Genomic DNA, 20,551 nt, shown 5'->3' with positions numbered 1-20,551 from the left:
TTGTTTCATCAATTAATAAATAATGTGTCATTTAATTGATTGCAAATAAAAATAAATTACCAATTAGTATGCATAACATAACTTTTTTTTTTCAAAATTACCCTCATCATTATATAAATCGTATATACAATCAGTTTATTTCTGGCATTGAACACATTCTCTCCAATATTACCCCATGATAAGATAACCTAGCCAGATAATAATTTTGTTATTAACCTATAAACTACCAGGTCAATATTATACGGAGTTGTCTGCAACGCTGAGAGTTTTTTAACAAAAATAGAAAAAAAAAATCATGTTAGTAAATCTTGTAACAAAATATTTTTGACGGATATGTCAAAAACACTTCACATCGTCTGATAAAACTATTGAAAAAGATGCATATCTAAATATGGAAATGTTGTATGGCCAGCACACAAACACAAAAATGAGATTATCAACACGGTTTTGGCAGTCAAAGGGTTGAAAAAGGAAGTTATGTACGGATTGATAAGCCTTTATATGTATTCAACAAATTAAGATTCCAACTGTGTTTGTGTTATGTGAATTTATTTTTATAATGATTAGTGCAGGTTTGAAGTCATCTAATGGGCTCAAATTATGTTTGCTATTTTAGAAAAAAATTATAATACATATAGGTAATATCAAGACAGGTACCGTGGCATAGTTAGGTAGTCACTCGACTAAAACTAGTGACACGGGTTTGATTCCTATCAATTGCAAAAAATAAATTGAAGTATTTTTTTCATTCTTTGGTCTGGGTGTTGAAAATAATCTTTCATATTTACCTGCCCCATCTTACCTCTAAAATAAAGCCTTCGCTGGTCATTCCTTTAAAATATATTTGAAATAAATAACCATTTTATTTGAAAAAACAATTTATTTAGATTTTCTTTTATTATTTCTTAAGCTTTAAGCTTTTTAAAATCTATTTTCACATTTATATTGACAGATGTAAGTTGTGTCACAAATAACTTGAAGATGTATGGTATTTCCATTTCCGCTATCTTGCTCTCCTTCATGCACAGTCTGCAAGTGTCCCTCATTCCAGTTTGTGTTCCTTGCTTGTAGATGATAGTCATGGGTCCCAGTAGAGATCCACATTCCATGCAGACCAGACACTGTCAACATTCAAATTAATTCTATTAGCGCAACGACATAGAATTGGGTCGGCATTCTAACCTCAATGCCAAGCGAAGATATTTTCTGTTACGCAAGTCCTGCTCAGTAGCACAATACATACTTCAATCGTTGGAATAATGTCAAACCCGAATATGTATATATTTTGACAAGTCTTCATTTCTTTGTCCCCTATCTGCACAGTTGTGCATAAAGGACTGCACAAGATATGTTGTAATATCTTGATCATAAATTACACTTTATGTAATCTAAGCTAACCATATTAAGAAAAACAGTGAAAAAAATACTCAATAGTAAGCCTGCCTGTATACTGCAGTACTTGACACATTTGGCTACTGTGTTAGAGGTCCCAACTTTGATTCCCAGGAAGGTAAAAAATAATTATAGGTGTTTTTTTACTCTAATATGTATTGATTTAATATCGTCATCTAAAGTGCAGAACTGATCACACTTTGCCTTCATAAAATTAATAAATAAGATAAAACGCTTCAATATGATGCAGTGCCCTAAATGAATAAGGTTAAAAGAACATTGGCGCGCTGGGAATTTAATCCAGGACCACTTGCGTGGTAAGCAAATTAGCTAATCACCACTCTACAGGGAATGGATGTAAATACTATAAAAGGGGATTTGTGGACAATACCGTTATGGTTGGGACTGGCCGGAGCCATTTCATTTTAACGTAATACGTTACGAGCCAAGCGCTTACGTAAAACTAATTTGAATTTGTTTATTTAGGAAATTAAGAATCAGCATCATGCAATTTGGCTTGGCACGGGCATACAGAGTCACAGGGCTATTTCTATGTTGTCATTTGGATCAAGAAAAAATATGTTTAACCGGATCCACGCGGCTCGCATAAATGTATGTGTTTTCACAAAACGTGCCCCATACGCGGCTGACGTGTATGTGTTTTTACTTTGCTCCAAGTTTCGAACCTCAGTTCAACTTGGAGGGATTTTTCATGGTGTGGAATTTTGGATAAAATAATACGTCAATCCTTGGCCTTGGCCTTATGACATCTGTTGAAATATCTGACTAATAATTTGTTACATCACAAGGATGAATAAAAGAACAGATCCCTGAATTTTCTTGAGGTCGGTAAATAGTCTGCGCCATAATCATGCCCTATACTGTCTCACTCTCGACGCTACGCATCGCCAGTGGGTAAGAATGACACACGATGCGTGCTTTGATTTATTTATGCTACGATCTTATTTGTTTATATTACGATATATTTCAAGAATAATGTGACAGAAGTGTATTACATATAGAGTACCGAAAAGGCACAATGAATCCCATTGAACGTTTTTGTTTATAGGAAAACTGTTTCTTAACTAAATACAACATAAAAGTAATCATTTAAAAAACAGCAAAATACCGCCACGCACGGGCGTCTGTCTCTCAGGTTAAAAGGTTAAAAGGTTAAAGAAATAGTAATACAAATAACATACTCTAGTTTTGTCAGAGCAATGGAAAAGGCGATCTTGCAGCATGAAGGAAGCACCGTGAGAAATAAGGCTGTCTCTCTCCATTTCACCGAATCTTACACCGCCACCTCTCCTTCTTCCTTTGAGAGGTTGTCGAGTTAGAGCATCTATGGGTCCCGTTGATCTTACCTGCAATGGTTCAGAATACCTACATATCCATATAACACTTTCCACTCTCAAGAACATTGCATACTTGTGTATGATGTTACAATGATCGATGTTATAATATCACACTAAGGACGGGAAAGGTATTTCAACCCGTTCGGTCAGTTGATTTAAGGACGGGAAGGGTATTTAACCTTCTGCACCAGCCTCATTTTAACTTCAGAAAAGAAGAAATTATTTAATGCTTTTATATGAATACTATGTACCAATCTCTTTGTAAAAGTGTAAACTATATGTACACAATTATTGAATCCCGTTGCTAGCGGTCCGCAGGCGTAAAAAACATCCGTCAGAAATGTGATATAAAAAAAAAACAAATATTAATTCTGGACTTTTGTGAAAAAATTCATTTCTGTGTTTTTTTTTTCCTAAACAGATGTTTAATAAATAATGTATGTATTTCTAGTAATAGTTATAGGGCTTAGGATAAGCTTATCATCATTGAGTAAATATTGCAGTGATTATATGTAAATTTGCCCATTATCTCATTATGTTATAAAAATACTCTTAAATGATTTAGTATGTAGAGTGATTTGATATCTGTAATAGATTAGAATTCTTAAATTGCTTTGTTACCTGCCATTTATCTGAAACCATATGCCTAAGTCTCTGATAGTGAACGACTCCAAAGAATATATCGGCATTCATTTCTCTCCCGTCCACTCCACTGTACATACGTTCAGTGCCGTAGTAATTATACCCGCCAGCCTCTAATAGTCTCCCAAAGTAGTCTATAGCGGTGTCCTCTTCATTGAACTTGAAGGGGGTTGCATCGTGGACCTTGAAAATGAAAGCTCATTTACAATTGCATACAATAAAAATATTCTTATCTTGTCATGTCATATTGGAAAAGTTCATCAATCGAAAAAGGGACTGAAAAAATATCTCATTTAGAATTAAAAAATTTGGATAAAAAGGAAATCATAATTTTTCATACATAAACCAATATGTGGAGATGTTTGAACGGTAATTAGTGTTGTTTATTGATAAAATAACAAAATCTGAAGAAAAAAATCAGCTTTTTGTACTTTTTGAAATCATTGAAAAGTTTGCATAAAATTATTGTTGGAGGGATCAAAATTTCGAATATTTTCTAAATTATGGCAATAATCTAACAATCACCATTCAAATAAATGAGCTATTTATATTATTTGTCCATTGAGGGTAGCATTTTGAGTGGTTTTGGGTTAGTTACAAATCCTAATTACAAACATATCTGTTCTAAGAATTCTAGTCCAAAATATTTCGTTTATTGTGATTATTTCTGTGCGTATTTGATACAGACCTCCGAATAGCTTAAAATGACTATTTAGCTTCAATATTGAGAGATGTAAGTATGTACATGAATATATTGTAAAACAATATTCTCACCAGCCCATGCACTGTTGCTGATTTTCCAGCCATTGTTTCTATCATCATAGCTATTGTCATTCGAGAAGGGAAGCCGTGGGGATTGAACACAATGTCCGGGATGAGTCCCGACTCTGTAAACGGTAGATCTTCAGCTGGCCACCTCTGTGAACAGATGCCTTTCTGGCCGGCTCGTGAGGCAAATTTGTCTCCCACAGATGGATTTCTCTGAAAATATAGAATTTAGATGAAGATCATGAGTGATAAAAAATGTAATAAATGTAAGTGCATTTTATTAAAAAAAACATCAAACAAGAAACCTTGACCAATTGTAACCTAAACTAAAATTACGATGATGAATTTATAAGTTTGAAGCGACACAAACTAGGTGAGTGGAATAAAGTTATGTAATAGAGCGAGGTAATTAGAATTATTATTTTTAAATGTTTTTCACAGATACATACTTTGTGGTACATTTTATAAACTTGATGATGATGACAAGGTTCTTGTCGAAACCGGTTGGAGAAAAGTACCAGTAAAAAGTGGTTAAAAACAAAGCAGTTTAATTTATAATAATTATTTTTTGTTGGGAGTAAAGTTGTGATATAAAAGTACATGAATTCCAGCTCTGAGAATTGACAAACTATGATTAAAAAGTAAACAAACTTACCGGTATTCTGACGGTAATACAGATTTTTTTCAGGACATTGGGAGTAAAGTTTCCACAAATTCTAACATTATCTACGTATGATTCTTCCTTATTATGATACTTAGCAGTTCGGTATTTTCCTTCCAAAATATCATAAAAACTGAAAGAGGCAAAAAAACGGATGAATGAAAGAGGCAAAAAAACGGAAAAAGAATATTATAGGGTCTGATTTTGTGATGTCACAATTATTGACATTGGCTGGGTGTTATGCAGAAAGGAAGTCTAAAAATTAGAAAATTAAATTAAATGAATTAAAGAATTCAGACAACACCAAAAGGGACATTATGCGAGTGTTTTTGCCTAGAATTTTCACTCATGAATTACATGATATTATAGTAACTTTAAACATAAAGAGTAAATCCACTCACAAGTAGGCATAGGCAATGAAACTTATAAAGTTGAAGCCTGAGTAGGGACATGATAAACGGTGTTGCATACGCCGTAGCTAGATTTCGGAGTCACTTGGACGTTAGGTAATTAAAAAAAAAAAGGTACATTTTATATAACTTCCAATTTATGTGTGCAGTAAAAGATGGCTAAGACCTTACTCGTAAACACAGAATTCAATCAACTGCCGACCGCCGGAGAGATAACAAATCATTCCATGCCCAATTTTTAAAGAATGTATATTGGATTTTTTAAAGAATTAAATAGAATAGATATTTTTATAATTTCTTTTTTAAACTTTTTACCATTCAGTAACTCTTTTCTTTTCAACTTTATAATTATTTTGAAGAAAAACTAATTTTTTTAATGCAAAATCGGTGTTTTAAGAACAAAATCAATTACGTAAAATGTTACCTAGATTTAGAGAAAATTAAGTTGCTACTTAACAAATACTGGGCCTCATAGAATTATTTTTTCATAATTATAAAAATATATAACTCTAAATAAATATATAATCTGATCTCTCCAATGATTTTTCAAATTCAAAATATAAATTCACTGCTTTTGTTCCAAAAAAAATTAACACATTTAAAAAAAAAAAACATTGCAACATATAGGTTTGTACTATGGAAACAAAGTTATTATTTTCTCCAAAATTGCTAATTTGAAATTTGAAATATTTAAAAAAATCTTTATGTCCAGTTGATGGGGGTTTTTAATGTTATATATTTAAAGAAAACTTACCAATAAAAAGGATCATCATGGTTAAGTCGTGAACCAACATATGGTAAACCATCGTTATCTAGTTTATCGACCAGTTTATCGGCGGTCGGATCTCGACTAAAATATGATCCGATAGATTCCAACTCAATAAATTCTGACTTGTATATCGAACCATGTCCGAAACCTCTCTCATACGCTGATTTGTTAATGATCATAGCATCTTCCATGTCATATCCCTAAAAGGAAAAAAAAATTCATTCAACATGTGGAAAAATTGACAAATTGATTCATACAAAATATGATATTTATGCTTTAAATGACACCTTTTACATATTACTTCTTGGTACATACCACCTTTGTTTGAGTCCGGCAAGTTTTTTTAATATGTTGACTGCAATTTTCAGAATTTTGGTCTAAAAGGCCAATTTTATTTAATATGTTGACTGCAATTTTCAGAATTTTGGTCTAAAAGGCCAATTTTATTTAATCATATTCAATAAAATAAAAGTATGTCAGAAATAACGAATGCCTTAAAATTAATGCGGAACGGTAAGGCTGTAGGGTATGATAATATTGCTATAGAGTTTGTAAAATGTGGTGGACTGACCACCCTCACATGGATTCACAGACTATTTAACCTGTGTCTTGAGGAAGGATACACACCTCTGGATTGGAGACGGGCAGTAATCATGCCTCTATTCAAGGGAAAGGGATCCCGCGCAGAGTGTGGGAATTATAGGGCGATAAGCCTGCTAAGCTCTGTCGGTAAACTCTATAGTAAGATTATAATTGAAAAAGTTAGAATGGTGACGAAAGAACGGATTTGGGATGTGCAAGGTGCTTTTATGAGTGGAAGAGGTTGCACAGATCAAATTTTTGCACTACGAATGCTGACGGAAAAGTTTTTGGCTAAAAATCAGAAACTCTTCTGTGCTTTCGTGGATTTGCAGAAAGCGTATGATAAGGTTGATAGGATAAAATTATGGAGCGTGCTGGAAAAATATGGAGTAGACAATAAACTTATACAAGCAGTTGCTTCCCTCTACGAGGGCAGCACAGCTAGTATAAGAGTGAATGGGGACATTACATCATGGTTTGCAATATCCAAAGGCGTAAAGCAGGGATGTGTAATGTCACCATGGTTGTTTAATCTCTATATGGACCATTGTATGAAAGAGATTGAAAGTATGGGAGTCGGAGCGAAAATGATGAATATAACTGTTAGTTGCTTGCTGTATGCGGATGACGCCGTACTGCTAGCGAGCAGCGCGGAGGACTTGCAACTAATAGTGTCAAGAATGTACGATGTATGTATGGAAAATGATCTGGCAATGAATGAAGGTAAGTCAAAGGTCATGGTGTTTGAAAGAGAGAAAGATTTGACAGAATGCAAGATTATCGTACACAATGAATCCCTAGAACAGGTGCAAGAATTTTTATATCTAGGAAGCATGTTCACAAGGGATGGAAAAGTGGATAAGGATATTGAGAGAAGAGTGAATGCAGGGAATAGAATAAATGGTGCTTTTAACAGAGTGATTGGGAATAAGAATATGTCCATGGAAGCCAAGCTAGCGGTTCACAACGGCGTGCTAGTACCGACACTAATGTATGGAAGCGAAACATGGAACTGGCAAAGGAAGGATGAAAGCAGAGTGAATGCTGTTGAAATGCGCTCCCTCAGACGAATGTGTGGAAAATCATTGTATGACAGAATTAAAAACGATGATATAAGAAAGGAATGTAAGGCTGAACGAGGAATAATTGAAAAGATTAGAAAGAGCTCTTTGCGGTGGTATGGACATGTGGAGCGAATGGATAGCGAGAGAATGACTAAGAAAATATATGTGGCGAATGTGAGAGGGAAAACAGAACGTGGACGACCGAAAAAGACTTGGCACGATCAGATCAATCAGAACCTAAAATCTGGCGGTGTCAAAAGTCTGCGTAATCGGAGGGCATGTATGACTAGATGTATGGATGTGAAGGAGGCTAGGAGTGTATGTCAGGACAGAAGAGTGTGGCGTTCCATCCTCTCTGCCTACCCCTGCGGGGAAACGGCGTGATGGTAGTAGTAGTAGTAGTAGTAATAAAAATATTCTTTTACTTCTTGATTTTGAATAAAAAAAATTATAATTATGTTTTCTGTTCATGTAAGCTAGCATCTAATATAGACACAAAAAAGAAAAAAGAAAAAAGAATATAAACATTTTACAATTTTCATAAAATTAGCTCTTGATCATTACCCATTCAATTTTTTTATTATCAATATAATTAAATTTTTTGATTATCAATATAAATAACTCAGGTGGAGATAAATCCATAATTTGTGAAATATTGTATCGCATTAGTATTTATGATGTTTTACCGTGTATGATATGACAGCAACAATAGCGTTAGTTCCCATTGGAAAGTCGTCAAGTCCAATATTGTCGTAGTGAACCGGCCTAAACAATGGAGTGGCAGGAGTCTGCAATCTGTAGAGTTTAGTTTCAGCTTGTATGTTCCAAATATGACTCGGTGTTCCCATTGTTTGTTTACCCATCTGGCATTGGTACATGTTTCTGAAAATTGTTTAAAAATCAACATGCTTCAATATATAACTGGTAATTATATAATCCGCCTCCGTGGTGTAAAGGTTCGCGTGTTTAGCTACTGTGCTGGAGGTCTCGGGTTTGATTCCCAGGGGGGGGTAAAAATAAATATTAGTGATTTTACAATATTTATTTTAATATTACCCTGGACTGGTCCCTGAAGCGTAGCAGTGATCACCTTGCCTTCATGCATGTAACGGTCAAGATAACATTGACCATTGAACATATACACTATTGGATGCGGATAACGGTTAGAAGAAGAAGGAATTATATAATATATACATATATTTTAAAATAGTTGTACCCAGCCTTATGTTGCTGTGGCTCGTCTGGTAAAATGGAAAATAAAGAAAATACAAAGCACACATATCTAATATGTTTTATTTCACAATGCTTGCTAAGGAATGAATAAAAAATCTATAAAACAACAATGGAATTGAAAACATTGAAAATTCTAAGTGACAGCATCTTTCGAGAAGCAGTGTCCGCCATAAACAATGTTTAGTATTGCGTATATTTCTGTTACGTTCAACAGATGGCGCTGCTATTATGATAGAAATAACTGTTTTTAAATAGCCACCTGTGACAGGTTAAAGTATATTTTAACCTGTCAATGGGTGGATATAAAAACATGCGCATATTCCAAGGCAAGTTTGTTTCAAAATGTCAAAATAATTGGTGAAGGAAATGTAACTGTCGGTTTGTGGTTCCGTGGTTAGTTTTAAGGACTCTTGAGTCAGAGTTTCTGGGCTCAAACTCACTCTACCACAATTTGATAGCTATTTTTAATAATGAGCCGCTTAGGCTCACAGAAATAGTATGAAATTGAAGCTTTTTTGTAAATAATATATATTTCTGTTTTTTTTTTGTTTCAAACATTTGCATTTTTGTCACACTGACTTTCAAAAAAGGAATCTTAAATAAACAAGAACTATTCATAGTCAATGATTGTGTCAATTTGTATTTTTTTAGAGAGATCTGTTATCTGTTATTCTTACCTCGGAGACTGGTTGCAATCTGGCATTGGTATTAATTGTGCGAGGTTACTTAAGAAAGAAGTTTTGGATAGTTCCATATGGGTGGTGATACCTGGAAATATATAATGCATTATTAGGAAAATAGACAAGCACAATATGTATAAAAATATTTCTGATAATTTCTATTTAGGGTTTTTTTTTTCATTCAGCTATACATCGTAAAATAATAGAAATCGAAAGTTTATAGAATTGAGCAAAAACAATGTTAACACACTTTGGACGGGAAAGGTATTTCGATTGGTGCTTAAGGACGGGAAGCGTATTTTTACCTTCTGCGCTGGCCTTATTACAAAGTCAGAAAAGAGGAAATTACATATTTAATTGTTGGGTAATATACCCAAAATAATTCAAGGTTTGTTGGATTGAATTCTACATTTATTTATGTATATGTTAATACATGACACCATTATATGCACTCATAGACCTAATGATAGCAATTATTGTTAGTATATAAGGACATTTTGTAAATATTTTTAGTCAGTGTTTGATAATGTCCTAAGAAGAAGAAACGCGGCACGTATTAACCCAACAATTCAATATGGAATTCTACCAACTGTCTGCAGTTACAATAAATACATATTTAATGTTTTATATGAATGTTAGGTACTAATTTCTTTTTTAAGGTCTTAACTATTTGTACATAATTAGCAAATCCCGTCTGCAGGCATAAAAAAACAATCATTCGAATTGTGTTAAAAAATTAAACATTAATCTCACATTATTGAAGTGAAAATACCTTTATAAATTTCTTTTGCTGTAATTGCGATATCCATATAAACCTGTTCAAAGGTTCCAATCAATTCAATTTTATCCAAAGCCAAGTTTACCACTGGCCTCATCATTCTAGCAGCACCAGTAAACAGGAACATGCCAGGATACTGAGCGGATACCTAGAAAAAAGAAGAACAAATACTTCATTACTAAATTTCTTCAAATTTAGATTTTGATAATCATTAATGTGTTTTTGAAGAAAATAATATGGCAGAAACATAAATAAGTCTAAAATTATTTAACCTTTTCAATGCCGGAAGGTATTAATATGGCCCTACCCAGTAGGCCGTGATTTTTTCTACAAAAATGTGAAAGCTTTCAAAAAGATGACTGTAATTTTGATAATATGGGTATATTGTAATATTTTAGTATTTCTTGATCTTCCTAATAGATATCTCTATATATTCTAATAAAAAATATTGCATTTGGATTTGATATTGGCTTGCGACAAGTTCAAACGATAGCGCGTTTACGCGCTCATTTTGAATGGCCGGCCTGGCGAGCACGGAATTGGAGAACACGTTAACGCGCTCGTGGCAACGAACCGGTTTAATAAATAATTATAATAGATCGATCAAAATAGATAGATTATTTTGTCCGCTTCAGTAGTGTAATGGTCAGCACGCTCGGCTACCGTATTTGAGGACCTGGGTTCGATTCCCATGGAGAGGGTCAAATAAATATGTGATTTTCACTCTAATATTTATTTAATATTACCCTGAACTGCGCCTGAAGCGCGGGGCTGATCGCCTTTACTTCATGTGTGAATGATCAAGATGATACAGCTTTTATATATGACACAGTACCCTGCGCACCATTGGGTGCGGATAAGGGTTAGAAAAAATAGGTAGTTAATCAGTCTTTTAAAAAAATATATCGCTCACTCCTTTCAAGAACGTCATAAATCAAAAATCGTCAATTTTTAGGTGTGCATGTTTTCGGAATGCCCAGAAAATGTGCTATATTCCAGTGAAAGAGGCATATTTTTAACTTAATATTTACCCGCTACAGGGCAGAAAGTGTTGTTTTTGCATTTTGAAGAAAAGGTATTGGATAATTATTTTTTTAAATATACTAAATATTTTTCAAATGGAGAAAAAACCTTCAGGTTTTACCTAATAAGTTCTGATGCACAGTAAAAAGTTCAATAAGTGGCTTAATATTTATTTTTAATACATTGTATTGTATTTTTTAACTTTAAAAACGTTCTCCTGAAAAATCATGTATTTTGATTTATGACGTTCTTGAAAGGAGTGAGCGATATGTCATTGTAATTTAGACAGATGTGATGATTACGAGAAAAATGAGATGCAGAAGGGACATTCATTTGTTGTAGTTCTTTGGTGGATGAACCATAATCGTATCTTACAAATTTAAAAAAATATCTTCTAAATACTTACGATTTTTTTTGGAACTAATACAATCTCCAGTGTATTTGGAATATCTTCGCCCAGTATTTTGTAGCGTCGTAATTTGTCTCTGGCTTTGTTGGCAATATTCAAGGGGAGATGACCAATCAGACAACCATCCAGTAAGACTGGATATTGGTATTCATCTGATTCCAAATAATCCAAAGACGAGGAGATGGGTATCATTCCTGAAAAATATAATATTATACATAACCTACTGAAAAACTGTTGGTTTTGCATGCGTCTTCTTTACCACTATTTTCATTCAAAGAAAGATATATTTTTTGAATTTTTATACACATATATAAATCTAATAAAAAATATATATATTTACTGTTTCAACATTCATACGCGGTAAGACATGTTAAAATTGTAAATAAAAACACTTGTTTTTTAACCAGTTCAGTATTATATTTATTTTTTTAAAGATTTATTTTGGAAGCTACAGATGCTTACATCTACGGGTTTAAATAAAGTTTATATTTAAACCAATAGATGGAAGCATCTGTAGCTTTCAAGTAATCGTTAAAAAAATATATATAATACTCAAGTGGTAAAAAACAAATTTTTTGTTTACTATTTTAAAAATATATTATGTAGGTACATAATTTTATGAGAGTATTTTATTATTTTTCAGTTTCTTAGTAAATCTAATACATTTTTAAATCAATTAATTCATGATAAATAATAGAAAAAAAAATGAGTACAAGAAAAATGAAATAAACATAAGTAAAATAAGTATCATTAAGTAAAAAGGAAAGCAAAAAGATTAGTGATGAACTACGTCTAGCAATATTCTTTTTTTAAATCTCACCTAAGCTGACCATAACATGTGGAACATTCCTGACTTTACTGGCATCTGGCGAGGGAGTGACAGTACACTGCATCGTGAGATGGTTGAGGAGACCGCACGGTGCACCATCGGGAGTATGGACAGGACATATGAAGCCCCAGGCGTCGGGTAGCAGCTGTCTGCCTTCAGTTGTACGCATCTCCAGGAAGAACGACCCGCGATGTACAGATCTACAAATCAAATCATGTTTTTATTATTATGTAGTCAGTAGAATAAGTCAGTAGAAGAACTCAACAGCCCCTCATACAGGAAGTCCTAAAGAGGAGAAGATGGACATGGTTGGGACATGTCCTTAGAATGCCACCTGAGTGCATCAACCCCTCATGTCTCTTCTTCCAACCCCGAGGATTCCGGCGCCCCGAAAGGCCGCTGACGACTATTCACCGACTATACTCAGCGGAACTTCGAGATGCCGGACTGACTTGGGAGGAAGCCAAGGAGATGAATTTATTATATATATATATATATATATATATATATATATATATATATATATATATATATATATATATATATATATATATATATATATATATATATATATATATATATATAAAAATGAGATGTATTTATTTCATTAAATACATTTTTTTTACTGTACGTATTTTTTATTTCACAACATGAAAGCTTAAGATGGTATGATAGTAAATATATTTCCTAGATTTTGGCAAACTGACATTTAGGGTCTTACTTGAAATGTGACATGTAGCGCATTCTGTTGATATTCTCAGGAATTATGGTGAGACCCTTATCCTGCATGAGACCGAGTCCCGAGGATGTTCTGATGTTGCCAGTTGACAAGAAGGTACCCATAGCATTTTCTAATCCACCGGAAAACTTGACAGCAGCCATTACATCTTTCTGAATATAATAATACAAGAACAAATTAGAAAAAAACAATCAAATAAAGAGACAAAAAAACTGCTTCGCTTCAAGGCATGAACATGGATCCTCTCATTATAAATCAGATGCTTTCTTTAATTAAGTTGACCAAACTTTTTTACTCTCTTTTGTAAATCCAAGTCAAAAAAAGTGAGTTTCTCTCTTTATTTGTTAAACATATATATGTTTTGAACTTTATAAAATTAAACAACTTTGTTTTAACCACTTTTTATTGGTACACTTTATCCAATCGGTTTTGACAAGAACCTTGTCAGCATCAGGGTTTATGTACTAAATTCTAAAAAAAGTTTTTGGTAAGTGAAGGGTAATTAACTATGAGTATTTCAATGTTTTAGAATTCAGTACATAAACCCTGATGAAAACAAGGTTCTTGTCGAAACCGGTTCGATAAAGTGTACCAATCAAAAGTGGTTAAAACAAAGTTGTTTAATTTTATAAAGGTTATAAAATGTGCCACAAAGTATCTGCGAAAAACATTTTAGAAATATATGTTTTATGTTAAGAATTATTTTTACAAATTCATACATATTTCATTATTTTATGGATAACCAGTTCACAGTTTATCCGGAGCGTGACTCGGGCAAGGAGTTTGTGTTGTATTGATGAGTCCGAGTGCTGCTCGGGCAAATAATATTCTAACTTGGCGGTATTGATTTGCCCGAGCCAAACATATTTCTGTATTTGTTTTTATTGACTGACCCGAGCAGTCTTCGGGCAGTCTTGCTTCGACTTGTTGGCGATGATTTCTTGCACCAGCAAATTTTCTCACCAATATTTGACTGTTAAGTGGTTAATATTGTATCTTTGTTTTCACTTATGGGTACCTAGTCATGAATAACTAATGTTTAGCATTATTTTTGCAAATTTGTAAATATAACACTGTTTTCTTAGCTATTGTTATATCATTGTTTCTACATATCAGTACTTAGTCTTGAATAAATAAATAGTAACCCCTTTTTCTGTAGTCAATTGAAAAACAAATTTGTTATGAGATATAAATTTACTTTAAACTTTGATTATATTTCAATTTAATACAGTGTGTACACATGTATAAAAAATTGAGTGCATATAGCCATCAGTCAACTCAACACATAGTCATATGCTGTATGAAAATGGTATAAAGCAATGTACAAAAAAGCTAAAAATAAATTTCAGCATATTTTTCTAGCCTCTTTAATTTCAAATAAACAATTATTAGTTTACTATTTCTCATATCCTTCATTCATTTTAAAGTATGGATCATGTATAGATTAAACTTATAGTGTAGATTATACTAACCTGGGTAAGTTCATAATTCGGGCTATTTCTTGCCTTTTTCAAAATATTATATTTGATTGACAAAAGGAAGTTTTGCAGTCTCTCCTTGATGATTTGCAAATAGAGATGTCCACCAAGTAAAATTTCTTGCATCATGACTGCATCAGTGCCTTCTACCTGATGAGAAATTACATAACTGAATATGTTATATTTGTATATTACACATGCTATAGGAGAGCCAGGAAGTAAATATATAGTACTCAGGCAATGTGTTTTGTAAAATATGAGAAAAAATTTGAGATACCCCGCGTGAGCTTATACTTTGGAAAGCGCTAGAAGCATATGGAGCGGCTTTAAAATTAGTAGCTTATAATGGCACTTTACCTGAACAGCGATTGCTGTATGCAAGTTGTCAAACTGTAGACAAGTTCGCAGTAACTTCATACTGGTAACGGCCAAGGCTGCCATAGGCTTAATTGATACTCCACACATTGCTCACTCCTTTCAACAACGTCATATATCAAAAATCGTCAATTTTCAGTTGTGCATGTTTACGGAATGCCCAAAAAATGTACTATATCCCAGCAAAAGCGGCATATTTTTAACTTAATATTTACTCGCTATAGGGCAGAAAGTGTCGTTTTTGCATTTTGAAGAAAAGGTATTGTTTAATAATTTTTTTAAATATACTAAATATTTTTCAAATGGAGAAAAAACCTTGAGATTTTTACCTAAAAAGATCTGTTCCACAGTAAAAAGTTTAATAAGTGGCTTGATATTCATTTTTAAAACATTTCATTATATTCTTAAACTTTAAATACGATCTTCTGAAAAATCAAGTTTTTTTATATACGTCGTTGTTGAAAGGAGTGAGCGACATATTGATGTTAAAAAAATGTATCTCAACAAATGTGTAGTGTCCAGCAGCCTTGTATTTGGTAATATTACAACAATGGTAGCTTTTGCAAGTGTGTTTAGGAACTGCAGGCGCCGCATTCAATAGTATGAAGGTTGTCTGGAGATGGGAATTATACTCCGTGAATACCAAATGCCCCCTCTTTAATGCCTATATTATACCCTTTCTCCTATACAGTTGTGAAACATGGCACCTCACAATGGTTTAAAACTAGAATACAATTTTGAGAATGGGTGTTCGGGACGAATTTAAGGTGTGTGATGGTTCAACTTTGAGTGGAACAAACAAATAATGCTACAGAAGGAGTAACATTTTTTTAAGCAGTGGTTTTCATGGCTAGCAGATAGTAAAATAAAGTAACAAAATGCAAAATTTTTGCATTTAACATTTTTTGCGGGAAATGCTTAAAAGCGTCTTTTACAAACAGTTGGTAGAGAGCGGGAGACTTTAATAAGGGTTCTATTTACTTACGTTTGGTAGAGCGTGAGAGATGCCAAAAAACATTGTACAGATCGGAATTGAGTATAATTAGGGTCAGGGTTGATGAAAAAATAGCCTGACAACAATGTAGTGTTAGTAAAAAGTGAATTGCCAGATAAGTATATCAAGTTACACTAGATCCGCCTAAACCTGTGTGCATAATCTAATAAAGTGATTGAACCTAAAAAGCATTCCAGAAATAAATATTCCAAAAAAATTAATTTAACTAACTAACCTTACATTTGTCTTGAACAAAGTCAAATAATTTGCGGCTCATGAATGCCAATAGGTTAAATTTATCTTCATGCTTTTTTAAGTGGATAAGAATACATTGATTCAGAATGAAATCAGCTATTTCAGCATAAGTCGCCCATGGAGGAATTTCAGATATGCGAGTCCTGAACATCTTCCCCAAATATTCCTTACACTGGTGACTGGTATGAAGGTTTTCTGCGTGTAGCTCACGTAACATTTTTTGTATACAGCTGAAATCAGTAAAAATAAATTGCTAATCAAAATTGTCCTGGCCATATCAGAGAGTAGGAAAAAAAGACGTTGCTGTAAAAGAGATGAAGCTCTTTCATTTATGTTTGTTGGGGAATCAATAAGAAGTGATTCAAAATTAACTAAAATGAAACTGAAAATTAATTATACTAATCAGGCTCAAATATTAAAATACATAGAGGTAAGTCGCTTTTGACACAGTGTTTTCAATTATAGATATGTATTAAAACATAAATAGTAAAATATTTAATTAGTAAAGACATAAAATATGGGTGAAAATACTACATGCTAAATATATTTTAACTTTTAATGAGAATTTTCAATTACAATCTAGAATAAAAAATAAATCAACAAAATTAATTCTTCATAACTGTATTTTTGGAGTTGAATGTTAGTGAACATACCTGGAATAATAAAGGTCCCCCTTCATTCCTCTAATTAACTGCTGATATATAAACTCATCCGAATAATTTCCCAAGGATTTCATTATAAGCAGTAATGGAGCGTAAAACATCATTTTACTGTAGCTAAACATGAATTTAAGTGTGCCATTCAGTACAAAATGAAGAGAATTGTTCTAAAAATAAATAATAAATAAATACATATATTTATGTATAAAAACTGTTATTACACGGTGTGAGTAAAAATTCTAAATGCATTAGGTTGTGGGGAATTTAAGACTTCACCAAAGTGCATATTTCAGTGCCTTCGGTAGAAAAAACCACATGTTCAATGGAAAACGGTATGCTCATGTGCAATATATAATTACAATAAATATAGTTAATATTGCACGATAAATCCGGCACAATTGTTCAAAAATACGGTTGAACCTCTCATAACGAGTGTAATTTGTTCCAGAATCTTACTCGCTAAGCGAAACACTTGTTAAGCTAAACCTTTTTTATTTTGACTAGCTCAGAAGTCCCGGCTTACAAGTGAATATCATGAAAAAGGGAAATTCCGTTTCTCTGTTACACGTTATGTGAAATATCGCTCGTTAAAGAAGCAACTTTTTCACAATTTTCTTTGCTCGCTATACGAATTACACACTATGAGAAGTTCCACTGTATTTGGGACAATCCCTAATTCAATAAAAAGGCAGATTCATCAATATTAAATATAAAGCTTTTGCAAAATTATATGGAGTAAAATAATTATCGTTTGAGGTAAGAATTGAATTAATATAAAAGGAAATAAAATGTTTTACAGTATTTTTGAAACCGAGGCAAGTGTATAAAATGTATGAGGACCATACACAGGACCAACCTGCCGATGGTTATGCCTGTAGGAAGAGCTACCGCTATGTTGAACAATATCACATTGGATATTGATCTGTTCCATGTGTCCGAAGGAGTTTTCCGAAGCGAGATTCTTCTACACATTTAACAAGAGTCTTCTTGCGTAATTTTTAATTTGTTTTTTTAATGTATACGCCTTAAATGTTTGTTTGTTAAATATTAATTATTGAATAAATTGAATTGAATTGAATTGAATGAGAAATTCTTACCGTAGCAGTTTGATCAGGAGTTACGGTTCGCACTAAAATTCCGAATTCTGAGAACAGGGTGCCTCTGGATTTCCAGGTTAGTCGCCGTATAGCAACAGGGTAGTTTCTTCGCATCATCAGAAGCATTCGGAGTAACCTTTCGTGTCCTTTAACCAGAAAATACCCGCCCCACTCTTCCTCGTGTTCTTTCACTGATACCAATTGCTCTGGGTTCATTCCATCGAGGTTACAGAGTTTCGACTGTAAATAATAATATTGTAAAGATTCAATTTACATATGATGAAAAAAATAATTGTTAGATGTTAATTCCCTAAGTTTGTGTAAATTAAAAAATTTGCTTAGATTATTTATTGAAGAGACAGATTTAAGCTCCTTTTTCTTGTAGTACATGCTTGCCAATTTTACTTTTTCATCTTTTTTATGTTTTTAAGTTTTTAATTTTGTAAAAAAAAAATTCTTTTCTGATGGTCAAGTATTTTTTGTCTTTTATATTAACACTATTATTCTAGTTCTACTTCTAATACCTATACCCTTTACTATGACTAAATTATATTGTATACCTACACACAGGCCATGCCTTTGTGGGATCTTTTTTTGTATTCATATTTATATTTTATTCATCATAAAAAAAAATTGTATTTGAATTTATTTTATGTAATGCAAAAGAATTTAAAATAAAGAAAAAAAAACAAAAAAAAACAACTGTTAGATAAAAAAAAACAAGAGACAAATTGGCAGGTGTACATTTTTTCATATTAACCACTTCATGGTTTTCAACAAGCAGTGTTCGCGGATGGCGCACGTGTTGTATCATGCCAACCTGAGCACTGTTCACGTGTTTGGACTTGTTGAGCATGCCAGTTGCCACTTGACGCTTATAAAGGTTAACGCAAATCATTTCTTCTGTTGTAACTTATTTAGAAACATAGCAAATGTATATTTTTTAAAAAGTAATAAATTTCTTCAAGTAAAAAATAAAATAACCTGATATTTTAAGTGCTTTTTAGTAAAAAAAAATTCGACCTTGCGTAGCGTCTGCTCGCATCATTTATCAAGAGCATTCTCATTTTTACAGTGGTCATTCCGCCACTCCACGAATTTGCAAAAATTCAAATTAAACACAATTTGTCTCATTCAATGGCGGTTGGTGACATTCCTGTTTTTATGATTTTTTCCGCTAATAAATTTTCGATAGAACAATAAAATTATCACCTCCGACTTTTTTCCATAAATTTCTCCGAATTTGTTACACATATCTGTGTAATAAAACCTAAGAATCTGAATTTATTTTTTAATCTCAAGACGTTTGGCATGAAATAATGTAATTTGTAGAAGATTATAAATCAATACTTACCCTCAGCATGATAGGCAGTTCGCCCATTTCTTTATTAATGAAAGGCATCTCATTTCCATCAATGTTCCAACTTAGATTAACATCGAATTTTCCTTTATATGTAGACCCTCTTTGCCTGCATTCTGTGGGATATATCGTCTGATTTTTAATGCCGATTGTACCAGCAGGGGCAGCTGGCTTTGAAAAAACAACACTTTGTATGCCAAAACACACTCTCTTGGAATTTGGTAGTTCAAAACTAATGGGTAAAATATCTTTCACAGCCATATCCAAGCCTTCGTCTATCAAAAAATTAAATGATTCAATGTGTGGTTCTCCGAGGGATTGAAGAAGCTGAAAAATAAGTCGGGAGAAATATAATATAACCTTACTTTTCAAATTCATATAAAATGTAATATTTATTCACAAAACTAACTGGATTAGCTTCCTTGGCCGGCTTTCCATAATCTCGATCCGTCAACGCAGACAAAGAAGGTGCATCTTTCATGACAACCATTTTTAAACAGTATTATTTTGACAGAACAATCACATGTGAACAGACGAAAACCTCAAATTTTCCAAACTTAATAAATATGACTCGATCCGTGATTGGTCGTTTGAACATGTGCATACGTTGATTAGTGCGCAGGCGTACTATAGGGGTGTCCATAACGTGCATCGATATACATCGATACACTTTATGAAATGCTTGCCAATCTTTTTTTTAAATAAGTCTACGTGTTCTGTTGATTATTATCATTTTAAGGTTTGTTATTAGTTTTATTTAAAAAAATAAATATACAAAGTTTATATCAACAAAGTAATGAATAAGTGATATCGATATATTTTTGAAATCGGTAAATAAAATAGTTACCGAAATGTTCATCACTAGCAACGAGAGGCTAGAACTATGCTGAAGATTTTTATTTTATTTGAGTAGGTACCTAGGTTGATTCATATTTTTTTTAATGTTTCTCTCGCCATGTTTATATAAAATTTTGTTTTGCTACTTAAAGTTACAAA

The 20,551-nt window shown here is 32.8% G+C and overlaps 1 protein-coding gene across 1 annotated transcript; it reads right to left on the bottom strand.

Moving 5' to 3' along the window:
- Positions 1-860: 860 nt before the first annotated feature.
- On the bottom strand, positions 861-20,123 carry Polr1B (RNA polymerase I subunit Rpl135). Its single transcript, XM_088273417.1, has 18 exons — positions 19,965-20,123; positions 19,550-19,882; positions 18,196-18,435; positions 17,093-17,265; positions 16,420-16,669; positions 14,810-14,965; positions 13,320-13,489; positions 12,590-12,798; positions 11,767-11,963; positions 10,332-10,485; positions 9,557-9,647; positions 8,333-8,528; positions 5,986-6,200; positions 4,816-4,954; positions 4,167-4,373; positions 3,372-3,575; positions 2,595-2,759; positions 861-1,121 (listed from the first exon to the last, which is right to left on the bottom strand). The coding sequence occupies exons 1-18, from the start codon at positions 20,043-20,045 to the stop codon at positions 906-908; spliced, it is 3,396 nt and encodes a 1,131-aa protein (XP_088129543.1). The 5' UTR covers positions 20,046-20,123; the 3' UTR covers positions 861-905.
- Positions 20,124-20,551: the final 428 nt, after the last annotated feature.

This window comes from Brachycentrus maculatus, unplaced genomic scaffold (assembly GCF_059751285.1).
Source record: "Brachycentrus maculatus isolate JH-2025_06_01 unplaced genomic scaffold, ASM5975128v1 h1tg000574l, whole genome shotgun sequence".
Classification (NCBI taxonomy): Eukaryota; Metazoa; Arthropoda; class Insecta; order Trichoptera; family Brachycentridae; genus Brachycentrus; species Brachycentrus maculatus.
The sequence above is the reverse complement of the archived record's forward strand: the minus strand, read 5'-3'. Positions and strand labels throughout refer to the sequence as shown.